Source organism: Pipistrellus kuhlii, unplaced genomic scaffold (assembly GCF_014108245.1).
Source record: "Pipistrellus kuhlii isolate mPipKuh1 unplaced genomic scaffold, mPipKuh1.p scaffold_m20_p_13, whole genome shotgun sequence".
Taxonomy (NCBI): Eukaryota; Metazoa; Chordata; class Mammalia; order Chiroptera; family Vespertilionidae; genus Pipistrellus; species Pipistrellus kuhlii.
The window spans coordinates 14888566-14912401 of NW_023425438.1; the positions used below are offsets into that span (position 1 = coordinate 14888566).

A 23836-nucleotide genomic window follows, 5' to 3' on the forward strand; every position below is an offset into this window, starting at 1 on the left:
ATAATCATCAAATAATGTAATTAACACCAACAGCACTCACACTACACGGGTGAAGTCCCGCGCCTGTCCAATTCTGGAAGTAAAATAAGCAAGCCCAGCACAGGGTACTCTGAAAATGTAATCCTTAAAATGGAATGCTGGTTTTTGATTCTACAAAGACAATGTTCACTGAAGCAACTAGCTATCTTCATGAGAAATGTGTAAGGCATCTTGTAACAGGGTCACAAATCAACTGCCTCTTCCACAAAAGTAAATTTTTTTAAAATATATTTTTTATTGATTTCAGAGAGGAAGGGAGAGGAGACAGAAACATCAATGATGAGAATCACTGACTAACCGGGAATTGAATTGTGACCTCCTAGTTCACAGGTCAACATGTAAACCACTGAGCCACGCTGGCTGGGCCGTTATTTGCCTTAACTAGGAAGATAAATCATTTGTCCCAAATTATTTTATTTTTAATCCTCACCCAAGAATACTTTCCCATTGATTTTTAAAGAGGATAGAGGGAGAGGTAGAGAGAGAAACATCAATGTGAGATGCATCGTTTGGTGGCCTCCCGCACCCACATTGAACCAGGGCCAAGAACCAACCCCACCACCAAGGAATGTGCCTGGGACCCTGCTCTACCCACTGAGCCAAATCAGCTAGGGCCTAAACTACTTCTTTGTAAAAACCCACCTTGTAATATACTTTTTTTTTTAATTATACCACAGAAAATGTACTACACCAAAGTTATTTCAGTCAACAGTTTATCTTTAACCCCTTTTATTGCTTCTTGCCTAACAATGTTCAGAATCTTCCAGCTGAAACCAAAGTGTGTTCTTCGGATCCTTTATAGAAGTAATCTTCTTCGGAGAAAACACACTCTTTCCAACAATACTAAAAATCCAATGGTCTAGATTGCACAGCTCTTTAGTTTAAGAAAATGTAAGCTATGTGTCTTTAATTTCAGAAGAATTGATGCTATTATACAATAAACTTTTTATTTTCATTCATTCATAAAAACAGTCCACAGCATTCATAAAACAGGATGGTCAAAGAAATCGAGAGAGACACTTTTCAGGTGGATTCTTTATGTTTAAGAACAGATGAGTTGGAACCAATTTAATACAGATGGAAACAAATACAATCCATAGAAAAACAGGAGTTGAAAGGAGGAGGAGATAATATCAACCAAGATAAACGTAAGAGTTTTCAGGCATGCAATTCAATATATGAATTTTCACTTAAAAACCAAAGTAGATGCTTTAATAGGTGTCCTTAAAGGCTACAAAAATATTGCAAAAATGTTAACCTTACATATATCACCAAAAAAAAAAATATATAATAAATTCTGAGCTACACCCAGGCTAATCACAACAAGTTCTCCCTATCCAAGACAGACACAGAAAAATAACTTTTTACAAGCTTAGCTTAAAGGTACAATACCTTAGAGCTCTCACTTGGGTGTTTCCTGCTCATGCTCTTTTCAATATAAACAAATGTGATTTATGTAATGGAATACATACTTGAAGAATTCCTTAAAAAAAGAATCACAAGTTTCATTTTATATATACAACAAATTTTTAATTATGTACTGAAAATAAATTACAGGAAATAACTTTAAAATGCAACAGAGAACAAAGTCACAATAAACATTCCCATTGGATTCCCTTGGGGGGTGAGATTGCAGTGCTCAAGGAAGATAAATATCACAAATATATCAAAAACTTCAAATAGTTTATGCATTCACACACTGACGTGAGCCACAAACATTCCTTCACAGGGACTGTACTTATTAGCCTACCACAGAACCAGATTTTGCCATAAACTACAAAACTTTTAATACAAAATTGTTATTTATATATTTATAATTCATATACATGCCCTATCCGTGAGTTTAGAAAATAAAAGCTACACACTGTACAGACACTCTTAACTCATAGCTGTAGGCAACATTTTTGGATGGAATTTCTCCAATGAAATTAATGGCATATTTTATGTACATGAAGGCTAAACTGCATGATGACAGTTCAGATTCCCAGATATGCATCTCTTTTTAGGTCAGGTTTATAAATTGCAAAAGGCAAGACAAATGTACACCTCAGAATCACTTTCTTAGCTACAAGAGTTGTCGTGTAATGTCTGTGGTTTCTGTTACATGCATTTATGTAATACTGGCGTTGAAGGCAGTAAAGCAATATATACTTTTAATGTAGTGGCTCAATGAAGGCTTCATTGTCATTCCAATCTGATTCTTTATACAGTGATTCATAGCTTCTCTAAAAATTAAGATTCAATGAGAGGGACGCTGGGTTAGAAAGACTCTAAATAGATTTTCTTAAAATATTTCCCTGAAATATCCTTTTACATAAAACAAATTTCACTAACATTAGCTTAGGTAAAAAGGAAAAGAAAGATTTAAAAACATGGCACAAATGTGCGTGATAAACTGACGCTCCTCAGCCAATTTCCACGCCTTAGGAGCCATGAACAGAATGCTTAAAACCAGCCAACCATTTCACACTCTGTGGCAGCTGTCTGTGAAGCCAGTTGTACTAAACTACTTCTACAGTTGATTGTAAACTTTGGTTTATTTGTGTTTGAGTTCTCATTGTACAGCAAGCATGAACGAGAGGGAGAGTGGAGTCCATGAGGAGATGAACTGTCAGTCATTCTTTAACCGGGCATGATGCGACACCTGGTCAGTCAGGCCTGCTTTGATAGAGTTTGTTACAGACTGCCTTATGTTTTCCTCCATCAAATTATCACCCAGGGGCTTCAATACCTGTGGTATGAGAAATGTGCAAAACAAATAAAATATGAGGTAAAAAAAGAGTTACACATAAAAACAGATATAAAAATTCAATTCAAAGCAATGAAGAAAAGAACCAGGAATATGGAAAATAAAAAGATATTCTCAAAAAAAAAAAAGTTATGATGCTATAAATAATGCAGTTAGATATTTTTTAATACAACAAAAACCACTTTCCTCTTATTCAAACCATTTACAATTCCTATGAGATAGATGTGCAATTCCATACCCTATTTGCAGCATCAAATCTGGTATGTACACAGCATTTATGCAGACCGGCCCAGACGGTCCTGCTTACTGTCCTACATGTATGAGTGTGAGAAAAAAGTTCAGATAGAGAAAAAAGTCTAAAATACTGTCTAATCTTCCTTCTTGTTATTGTTGGATGGCAGTCTCTGTCGCTGTGCCGATGAGAGAGCATGGTGAACCACTCGGCGTCTAGTGACTTCAAACAGTTTGGAAAACACCTAAAACACGGAGTGGTTTGTTAGGAGAATCACTGAGAGTGCCTGCAAGTTAGAGTATAAGACTACAGGAATTTGAGACTTTGTAGGTTTCTCACCTTCCTGGGACTCCTCTGAAGCAACAGAAAAGAGAAATGCAGAAAAAAATTTAGGTAAGTTTTGTTGACACAGCACAGACCTTCTCTGACTAGTGATCCCCTTACCTCAACGACACTGAAAATAATGCCACCCACTGGAGAGAGTCTTCGGTTTAATTCAGTGGTTCTCAACCTTCCTATTGCCGCGACCCTTTCAAACAGCTCATGTGGTGGTGACGCCCAGCCGTAACATTATTTTCGTTGCTGCTCCATAACTGTAATTTTGCTACTGTTATAAATTGTAATGTAAATATCTGTGTTTTCCGATGGTCTTGGCTCTACACAGATATTTATATTACGATTCATATCAGTAGCAAAATTACAGTTATGAAGTAGCAACAAAAAATGATGTTACGGCTGGGGGTCACCACCACATGAAGAGCTGTACGAAAGGGTCACGGCATTAGGAAGGCTGAGAACCACTGATTTAATTGTTTTGTAATAATGGCAACTCTAAAATCTTAAGAATCAATGATGTATAGGAGATGACTGGTTTTTAAAAGAAGACATTGTACAATTATTGTAATTTTTGTTGCAGACATTAGTAATAGTCCAAAATTTTAAAGTGGATAATACTTTTTTAAAAAGTGAAGTTGTAATAGCTTTTAATCCAAAGAAATGTGAAGAACCAGACTTTTAAAACAAAAATTTAAACAAATATCCAAACATAAGCTTCCAAATTGGACCTGAATAAAAAATGAGCATTTCTCTAAAGAACAGATTTAAAATCCAAATTAATATAGTGGGTCTTTATAAAATAACATTACAAGAAAAGTCACCACCTAATCAACTTTCTTTAAAAAAAAAAAAAAAAAAAATGGTTTACTTCTTCAGTCTTTGCATTTAAAGCCAAAACCAACATGACCTGCATATTCTACATCATCAATTAAGCCCATTACTCATCGGCTCAAAAATGGTATCTGAAAATGCCTATTTTACTGTCCATCAGTAATAACTGTAGTTTTCATTCTGGTCCTCGACACGATGCTCAAGTATTTCATGATGACCACTTTACTGACAACATCCTTAAATGGAATTTTCTGCACATGGGAAACTCTAGCACACAGTTGGCCAATATACAACATGGCTTTCCTTAGTAGATACATGTCAGGCCCAACTTTGATTTCTGGGTGAAGTAAGCATTATGATTAATGGTTGGTTCTCTGTAGCACTTTGCTTTGTTCATCAGTATTTCCTTGGTACAAAGGTCAAACTTTTTTTTGGTGCAAGAAACCACTATTGGATTGTTCCTTGTAGTATATCAGCAAATCATCACTATCTTCATGAACGGCAACAAAGACCTGGACGCCACCTAATGTTCTCCCTGGAATATAAGCATGCACTGCTTCTTGCCAATATTAGTAAGAAGCTTCTTTGGCTTTCCTAAAGGTACTGAACTTCCAAACTTCTTCTCCTTACCTTCATAACTTTCACCGATTATATTTCCTCTTCTCAAAGAAATCTTTAAAGACTTGCCCTGCCCATTGTTTGGCAGAATCAGGCCTATAATTAAGAATCTGTCCAAAGGACATTACAGATTTAAGCCAACCAAGGCACTCTGAAATTACGACTTTAAAGAAAAAAAACACTCTCCCGTTCACACTTTATATTCAGATTATACATCCAAACAAAACAGAAAAATCCTTTTGACATTTCACATATAAAAGAAAAGGTGTGCAAATATTGTGTAGGGAGAAGGGGTGGGAGTCACTGAAAACCAAAACACAGATACCAACCTGTTCCCACAGTGTTTCAGCAAGCTGGTCAATCACTGTTCCAATTTCTCTGAACTCCCCAGAGTATTTAACATATGCCCAAGTACAAAGAGATGTCAGGGCCAAACCCATGCCCAGGTTACACAAGACGGCTATAGAGTTTAGACCGATGAAGCCAGTCAGTCCTGAGATTATATACATAGCAAACATGACTGCAAACAATGTGGCAGGGGTACGAGCAGCATAGAAGATATTTTTGCCATCGTTGTGCTTTATGAAATTTGCATAGGTTTCTTCAATTTCAGCTTCAAGCTGGTCCTGATAGCGACGGCAGAATTCATCTCCACCCATTTTTTTAATTGAACAAAACTGTTTAATCGCCACTTCTTTGAGATCCAGGTGTTTTCGTTCCAGATCTGAAGGTGCAATGTAAGGCTTGTCTCCACCACATACCTGTATAGGCACGATTACAGTACGAAGGTTACATGCTAGAAATGATTCACACTTGCAAGTTCCCTACTCTTAGCGTTCAGTCTCAAAAAGTCAAACCACCTGCATGGTTCAATTTTAAACTTCATAATAGCTCACACATAACCATAACCTATTTATTTACAGCCTATATGTTTAACTTACTCAGGCTAAATAAATTTTCCAAATATAACTAATACAAGTAAAGACAAAAATAATTACACCAAAATTTGAACCTGATTTCACTTGACCCACTAATATACCATAAGAATACAAAAGATTACTGGCAAAGGAGTGGGTAAAAGATAATAAATTAAAAAAGTACTTTAATGTGCAAGCTTAGCATAGAAATTGCTAGTGGCCTTAAGCTAGTGTTAATTACATCAGAAGCTATTAATTAACAGCACTATGAATCATGTGATGGGAAATATTCCAGTACGGTTTATGTAATAACTTACTACCCATCTCCTGCACTCTATGTGAATTACTTTGTTAGTTAATTTCCAGCAGAATTAGATAACAGAGAATTGGGAAATGATGTAACATAACAATGCATAAGAAGTAGAATTTACTTCAATTATTTTACATAATAAAAATCTCACTCTAGCATCAAATTTAAAATTTAGTTACAAACCTGTTCCATATTTCTGCAATAAATCTCTCTTGCTCCTGCTACTGCAGCAAGATTATTAGCTTCAGCTGTTGCCTAAAACAATAAAATATGTGCCAATTTTATGCAAAAGAAAAGGATGACTCTATAAATTCTGATCAATTCACTAAGTTATATACAATAAAGAAGTCTGAAAATGAACCAAAGAAAATATTACCAACTTCCAGTTTTCCTTTTCAATGGAACACCAGTTTAAAGGATATAATAAAACTCTACCTAGCTTCTAATAGAAACTATCTGCCTAATTTTATTTTTCTTACGTTTATTAAAATGGGTTTATAAAAAAATACTACATTTGCTCAGGAAATTATAGGCAATAAAAAAACACAAACCTAAAATGCATCAAGTCTTCAGATGTAAAGAACCAAGTATTACCCAATATGATTCTCTCTCTAATAATCAATATTACACAAGGGATATTTTTAAATGCACAAAATTGCTCATTGGGTGAGTTTTATAAGAAAATACTACTTAGTCCACCATAAAATGGAGAAATTTCCCGAGGGAGCATTAGAAGTAGCTCTAAATCATTAACACAAAAAGAAAATAAGCCTATTTCAAACAACATTCACTGTCAAAGATGCAGAGGCAAGAAGCATGGTCCAGAGGCCCATTTTAAGCTAGCTTCTGCAACAGAAAGTTTCCTATACTTTCTGAGCAACTAAAGGGAAGGTACTGAGGATTCTTATTTCTGGTGGCCTGTGTGCAAGGTCTGCAATCTGCAGTTACAAAAACTTCAGGACCCATGACAAGTTCTGCTTTAAATATCTGATATGCATATGCATGCAAAGAAGTACCACCCCATTTCCAGCATTTATCTCTAAAGTAAGACTTTTTTCTCTTTCACAAATAAATACATGTATAACACACACCTACCTGAAGCATGGACTTTGGATGTGGAAGTTCCTCTCCTTGATAAATTTTTATGTAAGCCTAAAAATATAGAAGACTTGTTATATTGATAGGTTATGCAATTTAGCTCTACAATCCAAAAGAAAGACAAATCATTAAATATAAAAACAATCTACACTATTAAAAGGAAAAATCTAGACTTTAAAAATCATCCAGTCTCATTCCAACAAAATTAACCCTATACTCAACATTATTAAATATATTTTTTAATTGATTTCAGAGAGGAAGGGAGAGGATTAGAAACATCAATGATGGGAGACAATTACTGATCGGCTGCCTTCTGCACAACCCCTCCTGGGGATGTGCCCTTGGCCAGAACCGAACCTAGGACCCTGCAGTCCACAGACCAATGCTCCACCGTCTAGGGCTCAATATTCTTAAATGTCTATGTTGCTAAATAACATCCTAGAGAAATGTTTCTAAATATAATTCCAACGTGCATAAAAGTTATTTCTCATATTTCAAAGTTATATATATTGTAAAATGCCATCCACTTTATGAAAAGAAACCCATAATTCTTCCCTAGTACCAATGCTTCAACTAAATATGTTAGAAAACATTATAATTCAGTACTTTACTTGACCAGTTTAAATTATCTCTCAGTTTAAGAAAAAAATTATGTAACTGTGGTATAAGAGTAAAAAGACAAAATGAGAATTTTTAGTAAACCGATATAGGAATCTTTCAACTTTCTATTGACTAAATTAAGTCATAACTAAACAAAGACAGTATGTATAAAATGACCAAAAATACACTCTTAGTTAACTGTGTTTTCCTCTCCACTTATCCATAACTATTATGAATAAATACAACCCTCTACAAGGTCTTGTTTTGTCTATCAAGCTATAAAATTTGAAAAGAACAAAGGGGGAAAAAACCTACAAATAATTTTAGCTACAAATAACTTGCACTCAGAAACCAGTTCTGATACTTTCAGCTGCTCTTACCAAGCCCTCAGAACTCTGAGAGAAGGCCTTTGTAAGCACTCAAGATAGAGAATTATGCTCCCAACCTCTATTGTCATTAACAAATGACAGAGTGGTATTACAATACAGTGAATGGTTCTTCTCTCCATATCAGAGCTGGAGAACAAGGAGGATAGTTCGTAAACAAAATCACTGTCCAGAAGACACAAGGTGTCTACTAGAATGTTAAATATCCTTAAAAGTTGTTATATCAAGTTCAAGGCAGACAAATTATAAATATTATATTTTTGCTTTAAAATAGGAAACAAAGTCATTTAATGTGAAAGTTTTCCTACCTTAAAATATTCTACAAGATCTCTACAAGTGACTTTAGATCCACTGATCTCTTTTTCTACCAAATTTTCAGGGGCAAGCAGCAATGGAACCAGATTTCGAAGCTCTCGTTTAAAGTCTTCATCAATATCTATTGGACATGAAATTAGTCAACATATTAGTTCAAAAAAGCTAAGAACTACCCATTGTTAAGAACTCATAAAATTCTATTTCACGAAATAAGAGTTCACAGTATCTATTACTTAAGTAGATTCATTTAAAATTCATCCAAACATGCCATCTCCTAGAAAAAATACAGCACCCCTGACATTGTCCCTCATACCCCAAGAATTCTTTCAGTCAAATAATAGTGTGGACTACACAAACAAATCCCACATTAAGTATTAACTAAACTATCCCTTTCAGAAGGCAAATAATTCATAAATTTGTATTAAATTTTAAGATTTTCCCCAGTCATACTGTAAAAGCTTCATCAATCTTCAAGCCTTTTACCATCATTCTCAAAATAATCCAAAAACAAACATAATAAAGTTATACTATCCCCCCTGAAAAGGAGAAACTAAAATCTGGTTCTATCAATACAGTACATTTTAGCAGAAAGCAACCAGATGAAATACTGAAATGTTCTCAGAACTTTTAGGACATCAGTGCTGAGCAACAGAGCACATAAAATGTTAATCAGTATGATAGCTGTTTGCAAAACACCAATGGAAAGCTAGAAAGACCACACAGAGCATTATAATCACATCATTAACAATGCATCAAAATGTCCTCCAGTATAAAACACAAAATTTAAGGATCATGTATTTTTTTAAAAACTTTCAGCCCCTAAAAAATAAGTTCTGATTTTAGCAAGAATGGGAATTCCCACCTTTCAATCTCCCATCAAAACTAGGATTAGTTGCAACTTTAAGACCAGGATGTGGTAAAAGGAAGCAACCAAGATTTGAGAAACAATTGTGAATGTGCTTCCTTACATTCTGTAGCTCTTCATGCTGATTTTGCTTTACCTGAGGGCAGAAGGAGACAGAATGAAGGTGCAAACAGGAGCAAAAAACTTTTTAAAGAAAACACACACATACTCACATGCATGCACACTTAACTCAGATGCTATTCCAGATAGGTGTTTGACAACATAAAATTTTACTAAAGATCCATTTATGACCACTTTGGTAAGACCCCACTTTGTCTTAAACCAGAAAAGATGTTTTTCCCCCCTGTTAGCTGCCAAGGACATGAAAAAAAAATTAACAATTAACCATAATATCTAACACCAGAATAATAAGTCATGGTTGAGATATATAAACCATGTAAGAAATTAAGAATCTTCCTTTAAAGTACTTAACAATGGCAAAGAGAAAAAAAAGTATTAATCTGCCTACAAATAAAAGGGTCAAATAATAGCTAAAGTGAATCACCCAGTGCAATCCAAAGAACCTTAGAAATGTGTTAGGATTTCAGCTCTCAGTCCCAATGATATTTACGATTAATGCTAGTTATCAATATTTGGGGAAGAGAGATTGCTCTGTCTTTTCTGGAAGAATACCTTAACTTTAGATTTTTAATAACTATTTATCCCAATATAACTTCTCAAAAATTAGTCTAAAAAACATACCCAAATACCCCAGTCATAATCATCAAAACCTGGAAATTACCTAAATCACTATCAAAAGTAGAACTGAAAAATCATTGTTTATTCATACAATGGAATACTGCATAGCAACAAGAATTAACTAAGCACCGAAACCGGTTTGGCTCAGTGGATAGAGCCTCGGCCTGTGGGCCGAAAGGTCCCAGGTTCAATTCCGGTCAGGGCATGTACCTTGGTTGCGGGCACATCCCAGTAGGGGGTGTGCAGGAAGCAGCTGATCGATGATTCTCTCCCATTGATGTTTCTAACTCTCTATTCCTCTCCCTTCCTCTCTGTAAAAAAATCAATAAAATATATTTTTAAAAATAAATAAAAGAATTAACTAAGCGACTTGAAACAGTATGGATTAATCTCAGAAACATAATAATAGACAAAAGAAGTTATTCACAAACAAATACATACTGTATATGATTCCCTTCATTAAAAAGTATAAAAACAAAGCCAATTAGAGGTCAGTAAACTGGTAGAGGGTCTGGGGCCAGAGGAAGGGTGGTTGTCAGTGGATGGAGGTGGGTGATTCAGGATGCCAGGAACATGGTGGCTATGTTTAATTTGTACAAATTCATCAAGCTGCAGACTGATGGTTTTAAGCACTTTTCTATGTCACTTCAGTAAGACACTAAAAATCCTTCTTGGCTCTTAAGTGCATAATTCTGAGTTTAGGCAATATGCCTAATGTGCTGTGTGTTAATTTCTTCTGAACAAACCAGAGAAAATTCTAGATGACTAAAATGATCTCCAACAGTAGGGTCTAAAGATAAAAATGCCTTTCAAATAATCCAAGATTGAAGAGCTGGTTTTAATCTCATTTTAGAAATAAGACAACTATATCGTACCCAAAGTTTATGAATGCAGTTGAGAAACTAAATGTGTCATCACATAAGCAAAGAAAATTGTATTAATCAAGACAGAACCCTCTTTTGTGTAGGTGAGTGGATGGGTAGTATCTGACAAAAGGGTTTTCCAAATAATGCCACGGAGGGTACCTTTAGGAATAAAGGATCATGTTGGCGAGGTTATTTTCCAGGAATGCCTTGGTGTAGCATCCTCCATGGGCCAGGACACTGGATATTCAGGTTGTAGTCCAGTTATCAATAATTAGTTGAAGTGATCAAAAGCAAGTCACTTTTCTGGGTTCTAGTTTTACAATATATATCTTTTTAAAAGAAGACTGAAGTAGATATTTAAGATCCCTTTCTAGCTCCATATGCTGTCATCCTATGAGATAGTATTCCTTGGAGAGATGGCCTCACATCCGCATCGTCTGTGCTCGATGCATGCACATTACATTATCCAGTCTGTCCTAAACGTCCAGAAGATCAGCTGGGCCAGAGAGGAACATGGATGCAATCTAAGTAGGTAAGTCATTGTCCTCTTTTCACTGATTATGTATGGAGTCCTCTGAGCTAATTGGGGATACTCAATTTATTCTTTATCCCAAGGATACCTAGAGACTGGTAGTCTAAGCAGCAGTCCAGAAAGCCCACTCCTTCACCTGGCTTGGCATTTACACTCTCCTAAGAAGTGGGGCTTACCTGCAATCTCTTTTCAAGGAATTGTTTTCCACCTTCCAAACCATATGAGTGTTCATAAGGGTAACTCCAATCTCGAATCAAAAACATTAATGTCTATACACGGGGGAAAAAGAAATCATTTATTTTATAAAATCTTGCAAAAAAGCCACTACTTTAACAAAGGAAGCCAAATAAGGCCCTAAACAATCCTTATAAAAATTTGTAGTATTAAATGGTTAATGCTGCTCATAGTTATATCAAGGGCCTACCTAAACTAACACTCCCAGATCACATACCACCAAGCAGTTACCTCCATTTGAGAACTTCCCTATGTTTAAAGAGCTACCACAAGCAATAATGCAGGTTTTAAGTTAACTCCCCACCCAAAATGTTGACAACCAAAAATGTTTCCAGACACTGGCAAATATCCCCTTGGTGGTAAAAATACCCCAACTCAGAAAAAAAGGAAACGGGCCCAATAGAGTGTATTTCATCCATGTACACAAAATGAAGCTATAACCAGCCCAAATATTTCATAAAAGTAATCACTTGAGCAAGACAAGACTGAGGCAGAATTGTTTTTAATTAATCTCTATCATAAAGGGCTCCACAGAAGCAAGCAAAGTAAATACTTCTAAAATAACTCCACCCAGATTAATTTCTAACAATATTCTGTACCTATCATTTAAAAAACATGGGCATAAAAGAGCAGAAGGGGGGAGAAATATAAATAATTATCTATGAAATCAAAATAAAGAACAGGATTAACCTCAACTTACAATACACCACCACCAAAGAAACCTATGCTATTTTGTAGTAGTTTATCATGTTAAAAGAAATTTAAGTGACTATCTATTAAGTATTAGAATTCGTAATATCTAATTTAGAATCTATAGTCATCTGTTCTATTTCCTACTAGTATTTGATTAGCTTACTATTGATAAGTTGGTGATAACATTACCATAAATTAATATCAATTCTGCTGAATCTATTGCTAAAAATAAGTTTGTTGTAATGACCTCATGTTTTCAGTTACAAATGAGATGACTTGATAGCTGTCCATAGATAACTTTAAAAAAAAAAAAAAAAGATAAAATATTTATTTTACCTGAAATGGTTTCTGGTAGATTTCTTCCATTGCAAGCCTGCCATACTCTGTAAATAACTATTAAATCAAGTTATTTAAAATAATGCCTCCAAAGAAATTGAAAGAAGACATCTGTAAACTGTTTTACATCAGACCACTAGATGTCAGATATCATCTGAAAGCCAAGCATTTAATTTTTTAACATACTGGGTGGTATATATTAAAATTTAATTAATAAAAAGTTTAATGAATAAGAAGTCGTACATCAGTTTAAAATCATGCAGTATTCAATCTTCTTACAATGTTATAGGCTTTTAGGAGTAAAGCCACAATAAACTAGGAATTAAATTTTCAATACTTGGACATACATGAAGTCTTACGTACTTGCAAGTGCTGAAGATCATCTTCTTGAATATTCTGAGACAAATTATATACCTGTTAAAACAAAATTGTTTTTACTGGTGTTTTATTTTGAATACCCAGCTGTGTATAGCTTTACTTGTGGAAATAAAGGCTATTTTATACTTCAGTACAAATGAATCGCTTAGCCACTCACTATATTAATCTGTGGCATATGGAAAGGATATTTTCATTTTTCCTAATAGGATAAAACATTCAGAGGAAAACAGTGGGAGTAAACTATAAAAATCATGAATACAGGCATATGGGGCCTAAAAAAGTAGCAGACTTTTAAAAAGGTATATTAAGTAGTACGTTTCTATTTTCCTTCTCAAGGTTACTTTAAAATGTTATAATCAGGTTTTTTTAAAGTAAATATTGTTTCCAAAATTATTTTTCTCAAGTCAATGAATGTGAGGGGCATAGTTCTACAAAGATAAATTCCTCCCTGATACCAGTACAATCATATATAGCTGATAGTTATTCGATGAGTGTCTCAACTACCTTCAATTCTAATATTGCTCTCTTTTTACACAAGTAAACTCATCAGACTAAATAACATGAAAATTTCAACAGTTTGTGCTAACTAAAAAAAAAAATTGCAGTAGGTGGCACTCTTGCCCTTTCTGAAATTCTCAAGAAGCTTTCCATAGACCAGAGCTGATAATGGAAGGTCTAAGTACTCTCAGGGAAGGAAAATTGGAGAAAAGATTCACTAGGTCCAGTCCTTCTGGCTCAGGTCTTTATGAGGTGACCTGGGCCACTACAGGAGAAAAATGGATGTCCACAGATGTCACTCTGCTAAGAAATAACGTTGTCTAAGAAAACAGGGTTGCTCCAAAGATAGAACAATTTGTTCTAACAGCAAATGAGTGATAATCTAGCTGAATCACTTGGAAGTCAAGAATACAAACAGCCAATACAGGTCAGCAAAATTAAAATAATATTCTCAGCTGACTAACTCCAAACAGAGTACTTAAAAAAGTAACTAATGACTGAGATGATTAAACTCTTAGATTTAAACTTAAAACCAAGAAAATAAATAAATAAATAAATAAATAAATAAATAAATAGGTAAATAGGTAAATAAACAGACTTAAAACCAAAAGCATGACCAATCTATTTTTACCACATGGGCCTTAACTTTTAGATAAGAGGTCCAGATCCTTTCATTGTCTGAGCCAAGTTGCAAATAGCAATGAGAGGATTTGTTCATTTAGATGGTTAGTACTTAACATACTGTGTTGCACTTAATAGAGGCTCAATAATTATTTGATGAAAGAACAGATAAAAAGAGATCAATTTGTCATTGATCTATCAGCCAGACAGCTTATATAAAGAAGGTGAGAAATCTAGCCCCAAATATCAGGAGGAAAGCAATAATAAAAAAAATAACTTTAATCTTCTTGATTATTAATAGTTTACAAAGCAAATTATCACAGTATAGCTCTTTTTTTTTTAAAGAAAAAGTTATTCCATGTTATCCTTAGTTGGATTCAGTCATATGGCTGGCAGATATGTACTCCTAACATAAGAAATGACTTTCTTACTGCATTATCTCATTTAGATCTCATATCTGATTGCACATAACTACCACATGTGAGATAAGCAAGATGGGTAAAATACTCATTTCATAGATAAAAGAGTGACCGTAAATGATTGTCCAAAACCAGGCCTTCTACTACCATAAAACTGAATAAACAAGAAAAAATCATGGTACAAGTTTTAGGACAGAGAACTCCACTCCACATTATATTTTAAGGCAAGCCACAATGCTAACTGAAGGACTATACTGTGATAATATAAACATAAAAATGTGGTTTCTGCTTTCCTAAAGGGATTAGCAGTTCTGCCACCTTGCACGATCAGAGAAAAAGAGGTTGAACAAAATGGACAAAGGAGACTGAGGATCCCCAAGTTGACAGTGACAGATATCCCAAGCCCTATAATAAATAGAAGCCAGGCTGAAAAGTACTCCTCTTTTATCTCATGATACACAACTCTTCTTTTCACTCTGACAGCTAGATACTTCAAATTGAGGAAGTATGGAAATAGGAACTTCCAGACTGGTCATATGTTCCAGATATTACTGGAAAGCAAAACAAAAATTCTAAGACTGTGACAGCATCACCTATAACCTACCACTGAGAAGAAACATTTCTTATGTTAGGAGTACATATCTGCCAGCCATATGACTGAATCCAACTAAGGATAACATGCAATAACTTTTTCTTAAAAAAAAAAAAAAAAAAAAAAAAAAAAAAAGGCATCAGATACTATGAAGAAAAACCATAGGAATTGGCTATTGATTTATTACTTTCTTGGCAACTTTAACCCTTTTTCTCCGATCAAAAGGCATTTTGAGGAAGAGGAAAAGTATTAAGTTGATCTGAACCAATCATACCACAGCATCTTGTGTCTCACCTGGACTGAGCTAGTCATAGTGCTCAGAGCAAACACTGTTGCACAGTCTTTGATTGTTGACTGGCTATCGAAGGCACCCTGAGTATCCATTAGCAGCACAGCCACCTAGAAATTTAAAGTTTAAAAAATTAAGTAAAATATTCACCAATAGTGAACTTAAAAATCTATATATATAAAAGCCTAAGCGACCGTTCCTACCTAATAAATGGAACAACCGGCCAATCAGTCACTATGACAGGCGCTACCAGAGGAAGACGCTCAGTGCAGGAGCTGCCCCCTGGTGATCAGTGCACTCCCACAAGGAGCGCGCTGCTCAGCCAGAAGCTGGGCTCATGGCTGGCGAGTGCAGCTGCGGCAGCAGGAGCCTCTCCCAACTCTGCAGCAGTGCTACCAAGTGGTGGCAGCAGGCAGTGGGCCGGGATGAGGGTCAGCAATGTGATGCCTGGCCTCAGTTCAGGCTCTTCCCTAGCCACCTGCCACTTGACGCTCTGCTACATCTCCCAAGGAGTCCCAGACTGCAAGAGGGCACAGGCCAAGCAGAGGGCTCCCTTTAATACCAGAAAATAACTCAAGAAAAAATATAGGAGAAAAAACACAGTAAGTAAGTATAAATAATATTTACTTTTGTTCCATCAGGTCTGTCAATCACAAACACTTCATTCCAGACTTGTATGCCTGTTGTTTCTCTTTCACAACCACCTCGCCATGTAAAGCCAGTCAATGGTTCATTGTTTCCACCAATCCAACTTTGAGAATCCTGTAAAAGTAAAGCATAAATGTAAAATAAAACAAAAAATTAAGAACTAGAAAGAAATATAAAATCACCCACTCTATTTTACAGATGAGGAAGGCAAATCCAGTGAGATAAAATACACTGGAATATTACACAACCAGTTACAAAAGCAGTCCCAAATCTCATCTGAGGTGGTCCATCAGATGTGGTCTTTCTCACACCTAAACCCTCTCAAATCTGCTCACATTTTCTCTCTCTATACTTCTAGATAAGTGGAGTCACACCACTTTTCCCTATTTTGAAAAGCTTTCTTATCCTATATAATAAAAGCCTAATATGCTAAGTGTCCAACTGTTCAACCATTCAACCAGTCACTATGACGTGCACTGACCACCAGGGGGCAGATGCTCCAACTGGTAGGTTAGCTTGCTGCTGGGGCCCAGACAATCGAGACTGGGCGAGACAGGCCAGACACACCTGGAGCCCTCCCTCGGTCCTTCCCCTGCCCCAATCATGCACCAGTGGGTTCCCATGGCATGGCCCGCACCCTCTCACAATGTCAGAGAGTTGGTTTCAGTCTGATCCCCACAGGCCAGGCTGAGGGAGCCACCAGTGCACAAATTTGTGCACCGGGCCACTAGTGTTTAATAATCGCAAAAAAAATAGCTACCATCTATTTTGACATTTCTCATACAGATAAGCAAAACTAAGTTCCAGACAGAATGACTGTCAAAAACAGTATATCTCTTAGAATAACTTACACTAAAATGTTTTCGCACTACCTTAATGTTCTCTTTAAAAAAATATATCGACTTTAAAAATAACCACAAGACTTGTTTGCAATCTGATTCAAACAATCCAACTGTAAAAGTCTCTAAAGAACCTAGAGTGGATATTATATTAGATGATATTAAATCAGAACAAAGTTGATTCTTTGCTATGATAATACTATTATGGTTATGTTATTAATAAACACATTAACAGAGTCCTTTTCTGTTAAACATGCATGTATTTATGGTGAAAGGCTGTATCTGCCATTTGCTTAAAAATGTTACAGAAAAAAAGAAAAGAAAAGAAAAGAATTGCCTAGCCGGCATGGCATGGCTCAGTTGTTGAGCACTGACCTACGAACCGGAAAGTCATGGTTCAATTCCTGGTAAGGGCACATTTAAAAAACAAAAGCAAGTGTAACAAACAAAACAGTGCAAACATAAGATATATTAATCCAATTATATCAATAATCGTTTTAGATATGCATGATCTAAAATAAAGCAATTAAAAAACAGAAACTTGCCAAAACCAGTTTGGCTCAGTGGGTAGAGCGTCGGCCTGCGGATTCTGGTCGGGAGGCATTGTATCTTGGTTGCGGGCACATCCCCAGTAGGGGGTGTGCAAGAGGCAGCTGATCAATGTTTCTCTCTCATCGATGTTTCTAACTCTCTATCCCTCTCTCTTCCTCTCTGTAGAAAATCAACAAAATATATTTTTTTAAAATAATAAAAATAAAAAACAGAAACTGTCACTGTGGATAAAAAAGACTCAACTATCTATTGTCTACAAAAAACACACAGTTTAAATATAAAGACACAGGTAGGTTCAAAGTAAGAAAATTAAGGAATATATATCATGCAACCACTAATCAAACAAAAGCTAGAGTAGCTGTACTAATTTCAGACAGAGCTGACTTTAGAACAAGGAAATTATCAGCATAAAGTACAGTATTACATATAATAAAGGAGTCAATTCTCTAAGAAAACTTAACAATCGTTAAAGTGTATGTACTTCACAACAAAGCATGAAAATATATGAGGCAATTCTAAACTAACACCTCTCAATCACTAACTGACAAATGCAGCAAACAAAATCAGTAAGGGTATAGTTGAACTGAATAGCACCAGCAATCAAGTGAATAAACTGGAATTACAGAACATTTCATCAAACAACAGAATGCACATTCCTCTCAGACTCACACAGAACATTCACCCAAATAGACGACATTCTAGGGCTAAAAACAAATTCAAAGGAATAGACTATTATACAAAGTATGCTCTCAGACTACAATGGAATTAAACTAGAAACCAATAATATCAGGGCTGAAAAGCTCAAAATAATTGGCGTCTAAACAACACACTGTGAAACAACATAGGGGTCCACAGAAGTTTTTTAAATATTTGAACTAAAAGAAAACAAAAATACTACTCATGAGACTATGAAATGCAGCGAAAGCAGTGCTTAGAGGAGAATTTATAGCATTGGGTGCACACATTAAAAAGGAAGAAGGAACTAAAACTAGCCATCTAAATGTCCACCTTAGGAAATTAGAAAAGCAATATAACCTAAAGCAAGCAGAATACAGGTAGAACAGAAACCAATAAAAATGAAAAGGAAAAACAAAACAAAACAAAAACAAAAATACAGGCTATCAATGGCGGGGGGGGGGGGGGGGGGGGGGGGCGGATCAATGAAACCAAAATATGTTTCTTTGAAAAGATCAATGAACTTTATTTGAGAGAGAGAAAAGACAAGTTAATATCAGAAATCAAAGAGGAGTTAAGATTATTATTTGATGGACATTAAAAAGATAATAAAGTAATAGTAAGAACAACTTTATGCCCACAATTTTGATAGCTTAGTTACAATGGATCAATTCTTTGAAAGAAACAAACTACCAAACTACACATATAAAAATAAAATTATCTGAATAGGCCTATTTCTACTAAAGAAATTTAATGAATAATTAATAGCTTTCTAAAAAAATAATGAACTAAAGCCCAATTTCACTGGTGAATTCTACTAAATATTTGAAGAAGAAATAGCACCATTTCTCTATAAACTCTTCCAGGAAATAGAAGCAGAGGAAACACTTCCTAACTAATTCTATGAGGCCAGTATTATCTTAATACCAAAATTGGCTAGACAATACAAGTAAGATCAATATATCTCATGAACACAAATACAAAAATACTAAGTAAAGTACTAGCAAATTGAATCCAACAATGTATAAAAAGAATTATACTGTATACCATAACTAAGTCAGATTTATTCCAGGGATGTAAGACTGACTCAATATTAAAAAAATTATAATCCATCACATCAACTGGATAAAGAAAATCACGTGATCATATCAATAGATGCAAAAGAAAGCATTTGGCAAAAAAATATCCATTCATGATTTAAAACAAAAAACTCCCAGCAGACTAGGAATAGAAAGAAACACCCTGAACGTGACTTTAAATTTACAAAAAAAATCTATAGCTAACACCATACATAGTGTTGAGAACCTAGATGCTTTCATTAGGATGTCTGCTCTTATTACTTGTTCTCAACATTGTACTGGAGGTTCTAACCAGGAAAATTAGCCAAGAAAGATACATAAAAGATATTCAAATTGGGGGGGGGGGGGAGAGAAAGTAAAACTATCTCTATGTACAGATGAAATGATCATATATACAGACGACTCTAAAGCAGTGGTTCTCAAATTTTCTAATGCTGCAACCCTGTAACACAGTTCTTCATATTATGGTGATCCCCAACCATAAAATTATTTTTGTTGCTACTGCATAACTGAAATTTTGCTACTGTTAATTAATCATAATGTAAATATCTGTGTTTTCTGTTGGTCAGAACCGCTAGCAGGGTCGCCTAAGACCATGGGAAAACACAAATATTTACGATTCATAACTGTAGCAAAATTACAGTTAGGGAGTAGCAACGAAAATAATTTTATGGTTGGGAGTCACCACAATATGAGGAACTGTATTAAAGGGTTGCGGCATTAGGAAGGTTGAGAACCACTGCTCTGAAGAATCCACTAAAAAACTATTGGAACTAATAAAAGAGTTGAGCAAAGTTGCAAGATATAAGATCAAAGTACAGAAATCAATTGTATTTCTATAAACTTGGAATGAACAATGTGAAAATGAAATTAAGAAAACTTCCTTTAATAACATTAAAAAATAAAAAATTTAAAAACCAATAAAATTTACTCTGCAAATTACAAAACATTGTTGAGAGAAATTAAAGAGCTAAATAAATGGGAAAATATCCCATGTTCATGGATTGGAACACTTAATATTAAGAGAGCAATACTCAAACTTTCAGCCTCAAACCAATCATCAACAGAACCCCATTTAATCTCTCATAGAAATCTGTAAGCCAAATCTAAAATTCACATAAAATTGCAAGAGACCTAGAATAGACAATCTTGAAAAGGAAGAACAAAGTAAGAGAACTCTCACTTCCTGATTTGAAAACTTTCTACAAAGCAACAGTAATCAAGACAGTCTGGTACTAGTATAAGAATAGACAAAGAGGTCACTGAAACAGAATTGAGAGCCCAGAAATAAATTTACATGTCCATAACCAGCTAATTTTCAACAAGGTTGCCAAGACCATTCAATGAGGGAAGAATAGTCTTCCCAACAAATGGTACTAGGACAACTGGATAGACACATACAAAAAAAATGAAACTGAACCCTTACCTCATACCATTTTTATATACAGGTATATAAAAGTATTATGTATAATTAGTGAATATATGTTAAACTATGCATTATTTATAAGACTAAAGATGGAAACACCAATGTCTATTAACTATATATATAAAAAGCCAGTGAACGGAACCCCATAAGGATCAGAATGACCGATTGCTAAGACACCCACTGCAGCCAACGAACCAAACCGCCAACCTCCTGTGACTTTTCTCCACCCCACCCCCGCCCCCGCCAGCCCCACCCCGACCTGCCCATAGCCCTTCCCCACACCCAGCCCCACCCCGATTGGCCCAAAGACTCCCCCCAGCCAGCCCTCTCCCCTAATTGCCCCCTACCCCAATAGGAGGTGGGCTGGCTAGCTAACCTCCTTCAGCCCCTCCCCCCAGCCAGTCCCATGCCAATGCGCCCCCACCACCCCGATTGGCCCATGGCTAGATCCCTCCCCACAGCCACCCCCTGATCGCCCCCCCCCCCTTTCACACCAATCAGGGGCAGGACCCACTGGCCTATCACCCATAACCCCTCACCATGGCCAGCCCCGCCCCCAATCTAGGATGGGGCCCACCAGACTGCCCACGGCCCTTCCCCCAGCTGGCCTGGCCCTGATCAGGCCCCAATCAGGGTGGGCTGGCCCGCCAACCTCCCACCGTCTCCTCCTCCTGACAGGCCGGGCCCCAATATTCCCCGATTGGGCCAGACAGACCACACCCCTGCTTGAATTCGTGCACAGGGCCTCTAGTAGATAAATAAAATCTGTTATATCTACACAATAGATTGTTATTATCCTAAAAAGCAATGAAGTACCGATAATGCTACAACATAAAAGAACATTTAAAGCGCCCTGGCCAGTGTGACTCGGTTGGAGTGTCATCTGTATCGTTGGTTCAATTCTTGGTCAGGGCACATATCTAGGTTGCAGGTTTGATCCCTGGTTGGGGCATGTGTGTGTATTTCTCCCTTCCTCCCTCTCTAAATAAATAAATAACACTGAGTGAACGATGGCAATCACAAAAGACCACATATTACCCAGCCAGTGTGGCTAAGTGGTTGAACGTCAACCCATGAGCCAGGGGTCACAGTTCCATTCCTGGTTAGGACACATGCCCAGGTTGCAGGCTCAATCCCCAGTGTGGGGTGTGTGGGAGGCAGCCGATTGATTCTCTCTCATCATTGATGTTTCTCTCTCTCCCTCTCCCTTCCTCCCTCTGAAATCAATTTAAAAAAATAAAAATAAAAACAAACTTATTTAAAAAAAAAAAAAAAAAAAAAAGACCACACTTTATATCACTTCCTACCTTCTTTAGCTAGCACGCCACCTTTGAAGGCATACAGGTTAATGAAATAAATCGAAAACCATTCCATTGTTATTGCTCCTTTCATCTCCTAGGAAAGCTATAACCCACCATTAAATCAGTACAAGCATGTCATCTTACAAATCAGACGCTGTTTAATGCAATTTTCAATTAAGAGAGATTACTTATATCAGGAATTCTACACGGAAACCTTTTGAATAAAAATTAATAAAAATATTTCAACTTAGAAGCTACTAATTCGGTATGTAACAGCACTCAGGCCCTCATAACTTTCTACGGCTTCAGTGTCTTCCCCAGGAAAGGGGGCAGGAACCCTATTAGAGAGAGACAGCAAACACGTGTGGACTGCTAGTCCTCCTCTGAACAGCCCCTGCTAAGTGATCAGAGATGGAATCACAAATGGCACCTGAGGTGAAACTTACCTGTCATTGCCAGACAAGTGATCTACGATTACTTCCCCTTCTAACATTTTACTGTCTGGGACCTACTTGAAATCAAATACATTTGCAGTGAACAGCTCAGACACAGATAGAGACAATTCACTCAAACTAACTAAGGGGTTGGAACCTCAAAATACAGAAATTCTTAACCAACTTTAAATGTACAGTGTACTTTTATTTATACAGTCCTCTCAGATGTGAAACTCAGGGGGAAAAAACAAGTTTAAGTGGAAAAACTTTAAAATACCATCTTTCTCAATTTCCAATAGAATAGTATTCTTTAATAGGAACTACATTCTGATACTCAGGCACACTTGAATATTCCTGAAGAGACCCCTATAAAAAGAATTTCCTGAAAAGCAGATGCATAATTACAGATTTATATATTGATAGAACTCATAAAGGTGAGCACCTTGACTAATATTTAGACCAACAGTCGCCAACCTTTCTAACCCCATGGACCACCAGTAGTCCGCAGACCGTAGGTTGGACCACTGATTTAGACAATTACATAATTCTGTCAAAGTGTTATTTCTAGCATCTTCATGTGGCTTCTAAATGTCAAAATGTCAAATGCTCCCAATAAAGCCCTTCCCACTAAATGATCCATTCCAAATTTCCTATTCTTTCTTGGTCTCTATCAAACTCCCACCCCCGCAGCCCAACTTGAAACTGTTATAAAAACATTCTGTTTCAAATTTAAAAATTTTTTTTTTTTTTTTTTTTTTTTTTTTTTTTTTTTTTTTTTTTTTTTTTTTTTTTTTTTTTTTTTTTGCTTTTTTCAGGGAAAAAGTCAGAATTGGAGGGGTGCAAGGGAGGAGGGAAATAACAGTTTTCTGGCACCATCAAAAAGTGAAAATGTGTAAGGAAAGGGAGATCATTAGCCAAAATATAAAATGAGTGCTTACACAGGCCAAGTATTGTCCTAGGTGCAGGAGATCTGGTATTCAAGATAAGGCCCACCCTTGATAGAGGTTAAACTAGCCAGAAAAAAAAATCTATATATAAAAGCCTAAGCAACCATCGCAACTGAACCGACGGGGAGTTAGTGAGGGGCAACCAAACGACCAAACAGCAGGCTGCGTGGAGCAACTAGGCCTGCAGGGGAAACAGTTGGGGGTGACCAGGCCAGCAGGGAGGACAAGTAGGAGCAATCAGACAGGCAGTTAGGAGCCAGTGATCCTGGATTGTGAAGGATGTGCTGGACTGTAGAGGGTGCAGGCTAGGCTGAGGGAACCCTCTCTCCCCCACCCCTGTGCATGCATTTCGTGCACCAGGCCTTTAGTAATAAAATGGTATAAAAAATAGTATCAATAAAACACATGGCCTAAAACGGTTTTGCTTAGCGGCAGAGCGTCGG

The 23836-nt window shown here is 36.3% G+C and overlaps 1 protein-coding gene across 12 annotated transcripts in view; it reads right to left on the minus strand.

Moving 5' to 3' along the window:
• Nucleotides 1-967: 967 nt before the first annotated feature.
• ATL2 (atlastin GTPase 2) overlaps nt 968-23836 on the minus strand; it is a 43427-nt gene continuing 20558 nt past the window's right edge. For 2 of the 12 annotated variants that reach the window (XM_036435054.1, XM_036435065.2), the window contains 12 exons: nt 16120-16254; nt 15498-15602; nt 13059-13109; nt 12696-12752; nt 11609-11701; nt 9294-9432; nt 8425-8552; nt 7128-7184; nt 6216-6287; nt 5135-5566; nt 3360-3374; nt 968-3264 (listed from right to left, as the gene is read on the minus strand). In XM_036435054.1, the coding sequence (XP_036290947.1) occupies nt 3157-3264; nt 3360-3374; nt 5135-5566; nt 6216-6287; nt 7128-7184; nt 8425-8552; nt 9294-9432; nt 11609-11701; nt 12696-12752; nt 13059-13109; nt 15498-15602; nt 16120-16254 (1392 nt within the window). In that variant the 3' untranslated portion in view covers nt 968-3156. The remainder of the gene's footprint in view (nt 3265-3359; nt 3375-5134; nt 5567-6215; nt 6288-7127; nt 7185-8424; nt 8553-9293; nt 9433-11608; nt 11702-12695; nt 12753-13058; nt 13110-15497; nt 15603-16119; nt 16255-23836) is intronic. The other 10 variants (XR_004987387.1, XM_036435059.1, XM_036435058.1 and 7 more) reach the window with 10 other exon arrangements.